Genomic DNA, 16,196 nt, shown 5'->3' on the forward strand with positions numbered 1-16,196 from the left:
GTCCCATTCCCAGAAATGTTCCAAGTTAGGTTGGGTGGGATTCTCAGCAATCTCATCCAGTTGGAGATGTCTCTGCTGACTGTATGGAAGTTTGTCTAGATGAACTTTAAAGTCCATTTCCAACCCAAACTGTTCTGTGATTCTATTTGGCTTTGGTATGGGTGGCAAGAAATGATGTTCCTGCCATTCATCTCTCATATAACCATGTTCCTGGCAACTTGCTCTTTTACCCTGCTTTCCTCAGATGCTGACCTGTGTTGGTGAGCCCAGTGGAGACCTGCAGCCTACTGACCCCCAGGGCTTGCTCTTCACTACTGCGGTAGCTGGCACAGTTTGTTAGCAAGACATTTACTTGAATACTGTGTTGCACTTGAGTGAGGGACTTCTACATCTTCACACAAGGCCAGAGACCAGGTTCTTGTAATTCCTGGAGCTAAAACCTCTGCATCTGCCTTGGTAGATGATTCTTGCTGTTGACAGTATGCTATTCAAAAGCTGCTGAAGGACATATCTGAAGTAAAAAAAGATAGAGGACAAGATGCTTGAGAAAACAGAGCAATGAGTTGCTCAGACCCACTCACTATACAAAAGAAATACATAGATTTCTGGGGACAGGAAGAGGAGATTATGATTGTAGCAAAGCAAGGACGAACAGATGATCCTTGAGGTCACTTCCAACCTGGTGTTCTATGATTCTATGACCTTCTTCCAAAAAAAATAAAGCTCCACAGCAGGATGAGGTAATTAGCTTCAACCTCAGAAGTTCCCACGAATACATACAACCTGCCTCCAGGACCACCACACTGCAAGGAGGGGAGATAAATCTCCCTAATACAGAGGCCAATTGAGAAGTTGTAGACCTGCTTTTAGGAATGAGTGCAGGGGTGTGTGGGAACAATAGGGAGAATTAGGGGCTGGAGACATGTGCAGGTGGCACATAAGGTTATTTGGTGTCAAGTCTCCTCCTGTGGGAGGGTGCAACAGAAGATTTTGGCAGGTATTTCTGGGTAGGAGTGTGTGTGTACAGATCTATGGAGAAGGTGAGTCTGGATAAAGAAAAGCCTTGAAGGTTTGCTGAGCTTCTCTTTAAGAAGAAGAGCTTCCAGATCGTCCTTCCCTTCTGAGATTTGTCACAGGTTGAGGGTGGTGAAATGTCACAGAAGAAAGAATTGAAGTGGAAGGCAGACCAACCCTTGCCCTGGGGAGAGCTCATTCGGTGTGCCATTTTCCCTTATTGGCAGATCATAGGCTGTGGAGTCACCAGGGAACATCTGACAGCAAGACGAGAGAGCAATTCCCTTGAAAACAGCCCAGCAAAGGAGACAGTTTGCTGTATATCCATATGTCATGGCACTCACAGAGTGGCACAACCCTGCAGGAAATCCTAGACCTGCTTTATTGCAAATTAGGAGCTTGGAGGACTTTTAACATCTATGTGAGGGAGGACTGAGACTCATCAAGCTATAAGTCCCAGCCCTGGTGTTTGGCCACCCTGAGAATATGTGGGGAGAAGACATCCAAAACTGGAGTTGGGCTCTATTTTACTTCACACATACAGGGGTATAAAGTCACTTGAGATGTCCTCAGAACCCAAACTGCTCCTCTTCTTATCTTCTAGAGAAAAAGTATCTGCTGTGGACTCTGTACCACACTTATGAACTCCAGGTGAATATCTCATATAGCAGGCACTCCACTTGCAGCAGACAGCATGGATGGGCAACGGAATTGAGTTCCTTGAGTAAACAAGAACACCTGTATTTCAAAGTCTATGTTCTCCATACATCTGTTTAGGCACCTGAAATAAGTACTTATGTTGCCACTCCATTTTTAGCTCTCCTTGGTGTCTTTGTTAACCTCCAGTTTATAATCTAAGTCAGTGGACATCCCACCCCTGTGGCAGCCTCAGTAACTTTGCATCTCAGCTCCAGAGCACATCTGACAAGATTTCTAAGCTGATCAGGGTGGCCATACAACCTTTCCTCGTCCCTGTTGCCTCCCTAGCTGCTACCCTAGATATCTACTGTGGGATATCTGGATATGCTGTCTGTCTCTATGTAGCCTCTCAGAGCAAGAGCTATGCTGGAGTGACAAAGGTGTCCTTTATGTCAGGGAACCATCATACAGAAGGTCCTCTAGAAGACCCCTAGGCATCACCAAGCACCATTATCCCTTTCTCATTACCCATCCTGAGACACCGCCCAGCCCATGACAGACCATGCGTTGTTTCACATCAGAGTAGAGGAAACCCCAGAGATCTTTCTCTGCAAAGGCTGAACTTTCTGCAATGCTAAACCTGAGTTGCTTATATTTCTGTGGTGGAGACAAATCCCAAGTAGGACACCTAACTCACAGGGCTGCATCAGAAGAAAGCTTCTGCTGGAATCCACTGTACAAACTAATTATCTTCCCACCCCTCCTCACTGCCCTCTAGCAAAATAAGCTAATCAAGGAAGAAGGCTGTTATCAAAACACATTTACCACACGCCTGCGTCTTACAGCCCAAGGTGCCCAGTGCTGTCCCCAAGATGCCTCAGGCAGGCACAGCCACCAAGATAACCTGTGAAGGACACAGCTCTGTCCTGCATTGCTAGGTATAGTGGAGCAGTAAAAGTGCTCCCAAAAGGGGCACAATAGCATCTAGGTAATGGAAGGACATCAGTGGTGATGGATGTACAACATGCCGGTATAGCAATGGGTCACCTCTCCAGCACTAGTGATCAGATGTTCTAGTCAAAGATACAGGGCTGGTTCAGAGTGTTTTACTCAATGTCATCACCTTTCTGTAGTGAAATGGGATTCCCAGGAGCCTCTGTTTCACTCGAGGTTTTATCACCATCAACAGGCATGGTCCCTGTCCCAAGAATTTCCTCCTCTCTGGACTAAGAGCCTTGATCTCATTTCAAAAGGCCATTGGAGAGCTGTCACATTTGGGGCTATTTTCCTGTGCTCCACAGGAGAGGCAATGCCTAGGTGTGAAATGATGGGTACTTTAGCTATACCTCAGCAGACAGATTAAAGATTACCTGGGCTCAATGCAGAATGGGCCAATGTCACTCTACAGGGCCCCCCTGCTGCGCACTTCCCTCTGTGAGAAGGCTGAAATGCCGTCTCCAGTTTCAATAACTACCTGAGAAGAAGTGGGAATCACTCTGTGCCAAGGCCAATTGTGGGAAGATGACTCCACTTTCCCTTGCTATCAGATGGAAAAGGTTCACAGACCTTGGACAGGGCTGTCTGAGAAACAGCTGTGACTAGGGAGGAGTCAAACTAAGCTTGGAGACAAGACAGCTGGTTTACTCCTACCTTTGCTACAAACAACTGATTGGAGGCTTTCAAACCAAATAAAAAGAGTTCAGATTTTGCATAATTGCTTTCTCTCCCAGCATATATGCTTTGCTCCCTATTTTGTGCAAACAGGATCTCTCTGGAAAACTGTTGCAATGAGAAATGTCCCCAGGTACCTCAGATGTACAGTGGTGTTGAATACAACAGTTGAGACAGGTCTGAGCTTCATCTCTGTAGGGGAAGGTCAGCCTAGTCAGCTATAAGTTTCCAAGACAAAACAGGTTTTGAGCTAAAAGTTCTTCTTGTGGCTAATTCTCAATGAGATCAGTGAGGGGCCACCAAGAGAGGTGGCAGATGTCCCATCCTTGGAAACATTCAAGGTCATTTTCTTGGGGACTTTGAGCAATCTGGTCGAGTTAAAGATGTCCCTGCTCACTGCAGAGGTTTTGAGCTGGGTGACCTTTAAATGTACTTTCCACCCTAAACCATTCTACTATTGTCAGATTAGGACAACTGTCCTGAACCTTTAACATGTAAAGAGTCTACCAGGTGCATGAAGACACCAGGAGCTGACCCATGGCAATACAATGCTGAGGAATGAAAGGACAAGAGAATGTCCCAGACATGATTGTAGAGACATTATTCATTCCAAGCAAATATAAAACACATGCAAATTGCTTCCTTACAGAAGGGATTTGGGATTGCACCTTGGGCCATAACAACATGGGGAGTACAAAGCAGTGACAGCTGTGGTCCTAGTTTCTCATAGTGGAGGCTAAGTGCCCACAGGAACACAAGCCCCTGCAAGAATCAGTGAATCACTCTTTTCTCACTATTCATTTGAGCTCACAGTGGCAGAGGATTGGATGGAATATTCCACCCTCTGAAAGCAGCTCCATAATCACAAAATCACAGAATTGCACAGTTTGAAAAGGACCTTTAAGATCATCAAGTCCAACCATAAGCCTAACACTCACCAGTCCTTGACTAAACCACATCCCTAAGCACCATGACTTTTAAATACCTCCAGGGAATGTGACTCCACCACCTCCCTGGGCAGCCTGCTCCAATGCCTGATAATCCTTTCTGTGAAGAAATTTTTCTTAATATCCAACCTTAACTTCCCTTGGTGCAACTTGAGGCCATTTCCTCTTGCTCTGTCATTTGTAACTTGGTTGAACAGACCTGTGTACAACCTCCTTTGAGGTACTTGTAGAGAACAAGAAGGTCTTCCCTGAGCCTCCTTTTTTTCTCCAGGGTAATCAACCCCAATTCCATCAGCCACTCCCCACAACACTTGTGCACAAGAGCCTTCAGCAACTTCATTGCCCTTCTTTGGACACCCTCCAGAACCTCAGTGTCCTTCTTGTAGTGAGAGGCCCAAAACTGAACACAGTATTCAAGGTGTAGCCTCACCAATGTCGAGTGCAGGGGTAGGATCACATCCCTTGCCCTGCTGCTCACACTATTCCTGATAGAGGTCAGGATGCATCCCCAGGATACAATTCCCTTCCCCACATAGCACTTGAGATATCCTTCTTAACTTGTGCAAATGGGAGGAAAAGACTGGGAAGAAATAAAATTAAGTTAAAGGGGAAAAGAAAGATAAAAACCTCAGCCTGAAAGACAGTCACAGTCTTTCAGATGGCAGAAAGTCAAGCAAGCAAAAAACCCTTCAGAAAAGGTCTTATTGCAGCATCTATAGGCAGCTTAGGTTACCCGAGACTCTCTAGTGATTCGGAAGACTTTGACCAAGAAAGTTAAAGCCAGGGACGATCAATGAGCCTCTGCAAGCAGCATCGGATTGGGTTACCTGCTGAGAGGAGACAGCAGGAGCTGCACTTTGTAACTTTCTCTATTTTCTCTTTTTTTCCCCTGGCCTGGCAATGAGTCTGAGCATGGAAAACAAACCTCCCTCCCCCACTGACACTAATCCCTCACTCCCTAGAAAACCCCTTGTTTAAGTGCTTTTTTTCCCCTCCTCCATATCATGTTAAAAATGAGAATTGCAATTTCTAGGTACACAAGTGTTCTGTAACTCTGTGGCAGATGGAAAGAGCTGGAGAGCAAAAGGACATGGAGGACAACTTCCTAGATACCGGGGTAGGTGTCTGCTGCCAGAGGCCAGCATAAAACCCTTCTGAACAGGGTCATCCTTTTGTGGGGAAACCAAAAAATCATCATATATGGCTTCTCAAGTGTCTCATAAACACTCTTTCTATTGCTGCAGCTGTCTACTTAATCTATTCCTGAAACACAGAATTGCTTGAGTTGGAAAGGACCTTAGGGATCACCTAGTTCTCATGCCCCTGCAATGTGCAGGGACATCTCCACTATAACAGGTTGCTCAAAGCCTCATCCAGTCTGCTCTTAAACAATTCCCAGGATGAGGCATCCAGAAACTTCTCTGGGCAATCCATTCCAGTGTCTCACCACCCTCATATTAAAGAATTTCTTCTTAATGTCTAATCTAAATGCACCCTGCTCTAGTTTAAAAGCGTTGCCCCTTGTCCTATTGCTACAGACCCTTTTAAATAGTCCCACTCCAGCTTTTCTGTAGGCCCCCTTGAGGTAACAAAAGGCTACTATAAGATCTCCCCAGAGCCTTCTCTTCTCCAGGCTGAACAGAATAATTGTGCATACCAGAGTTTGGCCATTCTTTGACTAACCAGAAGGACTGGGAAGGTGGCTGGTATGGTCCATATCTAAGAATCTTCTGTCACTGCTTCATTCACAGGGTGAGGATGCCTAGAGGAGGCCATTGTTTCCTATTCTCATAGATAAGGAGTAGGGGGTCTTAGGGGATTTGCTCTGCAAATATGATGCAACTAGGGTGCAAAGCCAACAATGCTAGTTTGGGCTACCAGGTGAGGTTTTCAGGTACCAGAAGGACACACAAAGGACAGGTGCAACTCCCCACAGATGAGCAGAGGTGTGCAGAGAGCAAAGCCAAGTAGAGTAGATTCATCTTTAGGAATACTAGGACAATAGTCGTGTAGTTTCTCCCAGGTATATGAAGGCACCAAGAACTGATCCATGGCAAGACAATGATAAGGCAGGAAGGATACAGGAGGATACAGAATCAACCAGGTTGGAAGAGACATCCAAGCTCATTAAGTCCAACCTATCACACAACCCCAAGTAATCGACTAGACCATGGCACTAAGTGCCTCATCCAGTCTTTTCTTAAACACCTCTAGGGACATTGACCCTACTCCTTTCCTGGGCAGCCCATTCCAATGGCCAATCACTCTTTCTGTGAAGAATTTCTTTCTAAGATCAAGCCTAAACTTCCCCCTGCACAGCTCGAGACTGTGGAGGCAGCAGAGCCAATTCCTGGCTCTTCTATCTCCATGGTAGGAGAGACTGGTGATGCTTAAACAAACCCTTTTCCCTCTGCAGCAAATGTTAGTTTCTCCAAACCAAGAGTGTTTCTTGACAGCCTGCTTTGCACAGTCTCTAGAGCTGGTAAAGTCTTCTGGGGGAGAAAGAAATCACAGATGCCCAAATGTTTAATTTTAGTGGAAAAAAAAAGAATAAGTAATGCTTCATTTCAGAATGACTTTTTGCTTCAAAATTTTAAGCAGTTTACTAATACTTGCAATAAAATCTCAAAAAAAGAACTCCTCAGGTCTAAATGAATCATTCTCCAATTACTAAATGGTACCAGTTCATTCTAAAATGGCTTTCAAGAACATTTCTTACTAAAAAAATACTTGGTCCACTGCAAGCTAGAAAGAAAAATTGGAAACACCACAAACCCTTCCAGAAAATGGGACTACTTGCCTCTGTGATTGCAGCTCATGACCTGCTGGCCAAGGAAACCCTATAACATGAAGAGCACATCCTAAATGCAGAATGAGCCTGGCGCCTTGGGGCTGCTTCTTCCTTAGGGACAGCTTGGGAAAATTCAACTGTTCATCTCAGAATTAGACAGAGGCTATGTGAGGGTGCAATGAGGCAGCACAGCTAAAATCTAGGGGCTCCAGCTAACACCACAGAGCCTGGGACAAGTTCCTTCTGCACCCAGTAAAGTTAGTGTATTTCCCCTGTAGTGGATGCTCTATCTCCCTATAGGGTTGCTGCTGCTGTTGGCCCCAAATATCCATTTTGCTGGCAGCTGGGGCATTAAACAACCCACAGACACTGTACAGTGGTGAAAACCTGTGTGGTCACCACATGCCCATGGATCGGTTCTTGTGCCTGTCTTCTCTGAAGGTGATGCTAGGGTAGGCTAGGATAGCAAGGGCTCATTCAGCTGCTGAAGGGTTTATCCTCCAACTCAAGGCAAAGAGACTCAGCTATCTCTGCCCTTCTACACATGAGGGGGAAAAGAGGTAAAGGAGAGTAAGAATTTGAATATGGATGGAAGAAAAAAGAACTTGCTGGGGGTTGGTCAGTTACTGGATGGCATTTTTGAATGCTGCTGTATCAGACATAGGAAGAAGGTGCAACTAATTTCAGGCTTGAAGAAAACTTTGCACTTCTCTCATCCCCCTCTGCAGCCCCCAGTTTGGGCTGGTGACATTGCTTTGACCTTGCAACCAGGCACTGTGTTCCTTCATGCCAGCTATTAGCTTTTCATCCTGGTTCCTCCCCACTGCTCCCACCCTGGCCCTTCTCCCTTCCCTGGAGACCCGTGAAGCAACCCAGCGCCACATTTTCAATTTACACCAACTAAATGATTCATCAATGCCTAAAGAGGCTTGAACAGAGCCCAGGAGAGGAGTAAAGCTAGAGCTGGGGAAGTGGGGGGTGGGACAAGATCAGGGCTAAAGATACAGAGATGAAAAGCTCTGGTGACCTGCTCCGTATCGGCTCTCCTCTTCTTGGAGCAGAAGCCAATCAATCCTCCCCTCCTCTTTTCTCCTGCAGCCGTCTGTGGGTCTGTCTCTCAGCAGACTCAAGTTTCTCAGTGTAAGGTTAGGACAGCAGAGCCGTGGAAATTGATTCCTGAGCCCTGGCAGACTGCCCTCAGTGCAGACAGCCCAGCTCTGCCATGACAATTCAATGGATGGAGACCTGTCCCCAGGCATCCCCAGACCTCTCATATGGAGGGAGCTGAGGCTGGCTTCAAAATGGGGGTTCTGGGGAAAAAGATTTGCATCAGCCCTTCAAGTGCAAACTCCAAAATCAGACAGACAGAAGGTACATTCTGTATCCCACTGTTAATTTTCACCTCTCTCCCAGTCCACCGCTGTTCCTCTTGATGGTTTATACTGGAGGGGACAGATGGGTGAACAGCATGACTTTGCCTACAGGCAACCTGGTTACCAGGTCTTGCACAACCCCACTGCCTCCTCCTTTCTTTCTACAAAACAGCTCCCACATCAGCATGGCTGGATTCAGCTGTGCACTGGGAAGCCCCTGGGATTCCTGACTGGGAGGGAAGAGGGAAGAGTTATACTCACAAGGGGAAATACTTATGGGACATTTCTCTGGAGATCCTCCTTCAGGAGATGCATCCCACTGGAGGATAAGTCTGTTAATGACTCTTATGGGGTTCTGATGTGCAAAAATCCTCATTAGAGGCTTAGTATTATGGCACTTTTACCCTGAATACCCTGCACAGCCAAACCTTGTTCATGGGATGTAACAGCATCCCACTGAGCAGGGCTCTTGTGACAGGACAAGGGGTGACAGTTTTAAACTAAAAGAGGAGAGATTCAAACTAGATGGATGGAAAACATTTTTTATGTTGAAGGTGGTGAAACACTGGCCCACTGAAACACAAGTTGCCCAGAGAGGTAGTAAATGCCCCATCTTTGGAATAATTCAAGGTCAGGTTCTTTGGGGCTCTGAGCAACTAATACAGTTGAAGATGCCTCTGCTCATTGTAAGGGGATTCAACTAGAAGAACTTTAAAGCCTCTTGCAATGCAAATGATTCTAGAATTCTGTGATAATTGGATCCTCTGCTCTCAGGACTACCTAAGAAGATGAAGAAAATGAGACTCAGAGAGGAACATCCAAGGCTACACTGAAAACCACTTCCAAGCTAGCAATGGAAAACAAATTTCTTGGCTGCAATGGAAATTAGGTAGAAGGAATAGACTGGAGTGGGATTTGATAACATTTGTCCTCCAGCTGCTCCCAAAAAGTCCACAGGGAATTAAAATTAACCTCAGTGACCTGCCTGCAAGGTACATAAATAAGAAGTGCCTCATTTTTCCAGATAAGGAAACAGAGGTTAAGTGACCAGAGGGAGGAGGGCATGGGGATCCTGCCATCAACGGGGTCCAGACTGTGAAGACAAACTTCGGGAAGGAGCAAGTCTGTACAAGGGTTTCTTGTTCTGAGTCGACATTGCCACCCCAGCCATAGAATCACAGATGAGTAGAATGGTTTGGGCTGGATGGGATGTTAGAGATTACCTAGTTCCATCTCCTCTGCTATGGATAGGGGTACGTCCTACTAGACTATGCTTACCTATCATATTTCCTCCACAATGAGCTGCTGAGAAATCTTCAGTTGCCTTTGCTCCTTTTCCTCCTTTTGGGGATATATTGGTGGATGCATTGATTGCTTGTTGCCACTGACCCTGGGCCTCAGGACAATGAAATATCTAGCATTGCTGTGGTACAATCAACAGCCAAATTCATGCTTTCTTGTCCCACTTGCACATAGTCTACACAGTCCCTCCACTGACAGCAAGACATACAGTGCTCTGCTGAGCAGATGTAGGAAAAGATGAGATGGGAGCTAAGAGCTACATAATAACTGGAAACATTCCCAGGTCAGCAGGGCCAAGGTTTCATGGGTTCATGCCTATTAGACCATGAAGGTAGGCAGGACTGGTTTGCCTAGAATTCCTTGAACTGTTCCAGAGCCTGAGTCAAGTTTTTGGACAAGTTTTGGGATGGATCCCCTAGATCTGATCTGAAACTACATAAAGTGTTGTGGCTTTAAATGAGGGTCCACAAGATAAAGAGCATCCACAGAAGTTTGGAATATGGTACAGATTTGTTCCCCATTCTTCTGTTCCAGAAAGGGCAGGTAGGAAAGAGGATTGCTTCAACTGGATCATTCTCTCCAACAGGAGAGTTTACAATGCAACAGGAAGAATTCAGAGGTGAAGTCAGCAGCAGAAGATAGACACACTGCAATAGCAGGGTCCATCAGAAAAACCTTTCATCACTGCCAAGAACACTGAGACTTGGAGTGACAGCGCCCTGCAGAGCCACACTCAGCTGGAAATGTTTGGTTAGACATATTCAATGCACTTTCCTGCCACTCCCTCTGCTGAGAGGTTCTTGGCAAATGAGACCACCTTGCCACTCATAGCTAGGAGCTCAGCCAACCTGACACCTCCCTCTCCACAGCTGTGGCAGAGGGGTCTCTGTAGGAAAATCTAGATCACTGGCAGTGAAGGGTGTAGAGCAGAAACTTGAAGATCAATAGCATAATTAAAAAGCCTATGGAAAATAAAGTCAATTAGCTAATGTGCCAGCCCTGATGATACCTGGATACAGTGCTCCTTCAGAGGCTCTGGATAGGCCAGTACTGTAGAATAGTGAAATGGTGAAATGAAGTCCCTTCTTGGCCTGTTAGAAGTCCAAGAATGTGGAGACACAGATAAATTTGCTTATCATTCTGGCCACACAAGCCAATTGAGCAGTTTGGCCCATTTGAATTGACCAACACAGGACAAAGTCAACCTCAAGGTCAACATTTGCCCACAGTGAACACACAGACCATAAGATCCCCTTGAAATCTAATGTATAGTTGACTCCAGGATGATTACAGGGACCTGATTCCTCTCTAAGGGCAATGAAGATCATGTTAAGTCTGAAAGAGGAGAGTTTCAGGTCAGCAGTGCAAAGTTGGAGATGCTGTCACAAGTACCTGAGCTGGGCTTCTAGTCAGAGGCAAACTGCCTTCAGCAACGGAAACAAGAAGGTTATTATCAGCCAAAGAAGAACAGCTTGAGGGTTTGAGTCAAAGTGTATCAGGATTGATAGGTACGTCTCTGCTGCAGTCAGCAGACTACAGGTCAGGTGGTTGAAGAGATTTAACAAGTCTCTACCACCCTCCTCTTCCCTTGTCTTCCGAAAAACCCTTCTCAGTCAAACAAAGTCTCCTCCAAGAAACCCTAGAGACCTTGCTGGAGCTATCTGCGTGACCCATTGGCTCACTTGGCTCAGCCTGGGACTGAGACATCTCTGTACATGTTATCACAGTCATTGAGAGAAGATGGCTGGGGGAAAAGCAGGGCTGAGACGGTGGCAAATGCCAGCAGGTACTTACGTGTTGTGAAGAACACACCATCCACAGTGAGGGTCCCCTGAGCCCAAGCACTCGCTGCAGGTTTCATGCTGGCTACACGACTCCACAGGCACCCGCGTGAGCTGCAGGAGAAAAGGGGACAACCTGTCAGGCTTTTTACAGGGCTCTGCAATGCCCACAATGACTTGACAGAGGTGCCATCCTCCCTGTCCTCTTCCCCTGGTGCCTGTTGTCCCAGAGGGATATCCTTTCAGAGCTTGGTAGGCTTGGGGTAGACAGAGAAATGTAGATTGCTCCAGTGTTCAGCCTGATGCAGACCCTGTTCAGATCAGCACTCAACTTGGTGCAACCCCTGTTGAGATCAGCATCTCCCATGTGTCCTTCCCCTCTTCCCTATTGTCCTTCACTTCATTGCCAGATGACCTCACTTGCACAGTTTCACTGCCAGATGACCTTGCTTGCACAGTTTTGGTTTTGGATGACCTCATTTGGACAATTTCACAGGGAAACAGTAAATCAGGCAGGCTGTGTGCAGACTGTGGTGAAGGGGTACCTTGAGTCATGTGATCGTCTGCAGCAAGTTAATCTCATTGGATCTCAACTTTCTCCTACACTCTCTTTGTGGATCCTGTTCCTTTCTGTGAGAGCTGGGGTCTCATGATGCTTTTGTCTCCCTCCCATCACCACCTCTGTCATCACCAGTCCCAGGAGAACTCCATTCCTCATAGCCCGTTCATCTTTCCAAAAGTCAATTGTTCCATTCCCAGAAAGGTTGTTCCCAGCAGGAAAAGGACAACGGCTACCAGCCTGGGTATTGAATGAGCCTGCTGTCACCCTGACTTTACACCTCAGAAGGCATTAGAAGTGGACTTGAAACACCCATCTACTGCCAAAATACTGCATTTTATTACGTTTTTTTCCTTTCTTCTTAATTAAAGTATTTCAGTCAGAGGTTTCAAAGACAGAAAGGATTGCCAAGCCTGACCTCCTGGTTAACAGACCAGACCTTTTTGATTCCTATCAGGTTTTGTGAGCTCCTGACATCTTTTGAAGCCAAACATACAGTTTGAGTCCAAAGAGCTGATAGTCTCTTTTCCACTGAATAAGCTTCAGAGAGCTTCTATAATATACAGCCAATTGCCAGTGCCTTCACCCCAGCTCATGTCAGCAGGGAGAATTTGCTCCTTCAGATGATGTAGTGTGATATTATCCTGAAGAAACACCACTGGGAACTGCCAGCGATAAACTGCAGAAGAGTTACTCATGACAAATGACGAAGGAATACACCTGGATCCCAAGGACAATTTTTTACTTGGTGCAAAATTCAAGAGAGTTTCAGCTGGGAAGTGACACATTCAGATTCATTCTGCCTGCATCTGTAAGTGAACCAAGAATGGGGTTTGATATGAAAATATATACCCAGCAAAATCCCAGCTATTTATGAAGACCTTTTCTGTTTGTATCAAAAAATTAGCTTCCTAGCAGACACCCCACATGGTAGTTGATAGCCTAGGAGCAAAAGCTGAAAATCTGTATTTTTACTGCTGGCAGGTGGCAGTAGCTTTAGAAAACTTCAGATAGAAATATGATGGCATTTATTTACCATTGCACCATTGCCTGTGTCAAGTCACCCAAAGAAAACAACTGCAGCTACTGAAAGCTTTTAATGAAAAAGGGAGAACATAAAAAAAAAACCAAAACCCAAACCAAAGCAAAACAAAACAAAAAAACCCAAACCAATTCACACCTCAAAAACACATGCCTCAAGTTGAATCTATTGTTTTGAGCACAAAAGGATAATCAGGAAGGACCACAGACCAATGACTATGGTAAGATCAAAACAGGGAGCGAGCCAGTCAAACTTCTGTAAGTACTGGAAAGCTTCAAAGGTAAGATAGCTTGGCCATGAATGCAATAGTTCCACCCTCCTTAAGCTTCAGGTCAAGAAGGTATCCACTGTATATCAAATATAAATGGTATACTTCAGGATATCACCTAATTAGCTTTATGTTGAACCCAACAGTTGGGCAATGGACACAAACTGGAACCCAGAAGTTTCCATCTGAAGCATGAAGGAAAACTTTCCTGAGAGAGTGCTGGAAGCACTCAAGCAGACTGCCCAGAGAGATTGCAAAGTCTCCTTCTCTGGAGAGGTTCCAAAGCCCCCTGGACATTGCAATGTGCTCTAGGCAACCCTGCTGTAGCAAGGTGGTTGGACTAGATGAACCTCAGAGGTTCCTTCCAGCCCCCATCATTTCTTATGTCAACCATTCCCACCTGCTATTTTCACCTGAGAAAAAGATATTGTGAATGATTTTTCCATGATCACATCTATCTTGGCTGTGTCTACACAGTGAGCAGAGGCGGCAGATAATTCAGTTTTGAAAGGCTGTAAATCTGCCATTTCTCCTTTCAGATGCAATCGATTGCATCACTTCCACCATGCAATTAGAAATTTGTGAACACAGTTGGGGTTGGCTATGCAGTTCCTGTCCAAACTACCCTCACTTTAACATATGGTGCTGCACAATTTATCCTCATTAGCTGTAGCTACTTTTTCTGAAGACTTGGTTAAGAAGTTTAGATCAGAACACTCACTTTTACAGCATCTAGTGATGTTGGGTTTGAATGTTTTGAGTCAAAATCCACTTGTGACTATGACATATGAACACAAAAGAAGTCCCAGAGGACTAAAATTTGTTATTTCCTTGCAAATTGCTACCAAAAAAAAAAAAAAAATGCAGTTAAAAAGCAGTCTCTGAAGGTTTTATTATTATTATTCTTTAATTAGCCATCAAAGTATATCCAAGCTCCTTTCAGAAGCAGAAGGAACCTACTGGGAATCCAGATTTTCATCTTTGTAGAAATGCTTCTTTTTCAGTGTACTTAGAATCATAGAATCATTAAGGTTGGAAAACATCTCTAAGATCATTAAGTCCAACCTTCAGCACAACACTACCATGCCCATTGAACCATATCCTGAAGTGCCATGTCTACACATTTTTTTTGACACCTCCAAGGGGTAGTGACTTTACCACCTCCCTGGACAGCCTGTTCCCATGCTTTAATTCAGGGTACTCTTTCTCTACAGGATATAGTTTGTATGCTGTGTAACACCACAACTTGCTCGTGTTGCTGTCCCAGAGAGCACGGTATGGAGTATGAGCACATCCTCTTGAGCACATCAGACTAGTGGATGTCCTGTATCACCTTTTACAATGCTATGTGCTTTTCTGTTATATGAAAGCTTTTATGAGTTCACCTCAAGTAATTTTACTGCAAGATTAATTAAAACTGTCCCACACTGATAAATGTCTTGGGCTGTAAGTGTCAAACCTTCTAATTAACAAAGAAAGAAATGACAAAAAAAAAACCAAAGAGGCTGTGACTGAAAAGAAAGCCACCTAAGGGTCATCAACTGAAAAGAAAGAGAACATCAAGCAAATAAGGCACATCAAGAGGCCTTATTTTCCTTTGGAACATAAACTGTAATTAATTCAGCTCAGCCTTCCAAGTTGAAAGTTTTGAGGTCTGACCATGCCCCCAGGGAACAGTCAGCTTTTTCTGCTGTTCCTGAAATATCTGAGAAAGAAAAGTCCGTGCAGGCTTCTAGTTAAAGAGCCTCTCACTGGGATGAAGGGACACAATAACACTGAAAGCGGAAATCTCAATTGTAAAACAGACTGTGATTACTCCTTCCACCTCTTCTCCATGTTTGGGAAGTTTTACAAACTTTTCAAGGTCATTTCACAAACCTCAGTGAGGTTTCTTTTTTTGATTGACATCTGGCTAAACATGAGCCAGCAGTATGCTCAGGTGGCCAAGAAGGCCAACAGCATCTTGGCTTGGATCAGACATAGTGTGGCCAGCAGGACCAGGGATGTGATTGTCCCGCTGTACTCAGCATTGGTGAGGCCACCCCTTGAATACTTTCAGTTTCAGGGGCCTCACTACAACAAGGACATTGAGATGTTGAAGCACGTGCAGTGAAGAGCAACAAAGCTGGTGAAAGGTCTAGTGAAAAGGTCTTGTGAGGATTGACTGAGGGAATAGGGGTTGTTTAGCCTGGAGAAGCTCAGGGGAGACCTTCTTGCTCTCTACAAAGGAGGGAGGTGAGTGATGGTCTCCTCTTCTCCCTACTAACAACTGATAGGACAAGTTTTAAATTAAAATAGGGGAGATTTAAAGTATAGAGAGGAAAGAAAATTTTACAATGAAGGTCATGAGATGCTGTCCCAGGTTGCTCAGAGAGGTGGTAGATGCCCCATTCATGTCCCACATTAAGTTGGATAGGGCTCTGAGCAACCTGACCTAGCTAAAGATGACCCTGGTGACTGGAGGGGGATTAGACAAGATGACCTTTAAAGGTCACTTCCAATCCAAAGCATTCTATAGTTGAAAACTAAATTATTAAGTATAAAATATTTAGACTTTGTATCCATTGAAATATTGAAAAAAAATGAAGTTAAGGTTCATATAGATCATGTTCACACTCTCAATGGATATCTAGAAGCTGTTATGCCTCCAAAGCTCTGTCCGTAGCAGACCAGAGGGACAGATGATCTCTGGTCACCTGTGAGGCAGGCAGCACTACCAGAGCTGCCAGCCCACCATGGTATTTTCAAGATCACTGCTGCTTAGGGAGGGATGTAAAAGACCCAGAAGCTTTGCTTGAACTGGGGAAAA

The 16,196-nt window shown here is 45.1% G+C and overlaps 1 protein-coding gene across 4 annotated transcripts in view; it reads right to left on the reverse strand.

The window, feature by feature from the left end:
- The window catches only part of PLXNA4 (plexin A4), a 553,704-nt gene that overhangs the window by 177,541 nt on the left and 359,967 nt on the right, over nucleotides 1–16,196 (reverse strand). For all 4 annotated transcript variants that reach the window (XM_068169025.1, XM_068169035.1, XM_068169040.1 and 1 more), the window contains one exon: nucleotides 11,532–11,632. In XM_068169025.1, coding sequence (XP_068025126.1) covers nucleotides 11,532–11,632 — 101 coding nt within the window. The remainder of the gene's footprint in view (nucleotides 1–11,531; nucleotides 11,633–16,196) is intronic.

Source organism: Melanerpes formicivorus, unplaced genomic scaffold, assembly GCF_026170545.1.
Source record: "Melanerpes formicivorus ecotype bairdi unplaced genomic scaffold, bMelFor1.0.p_v2 SCAF_3, whole genome shotgun sequence".
Lineage (NCBI taxonomy): Eukaryota > Metazoa > Chordata > Aves > Piciformes > Picidae > Melanerpes > Melanerpes formicivorus.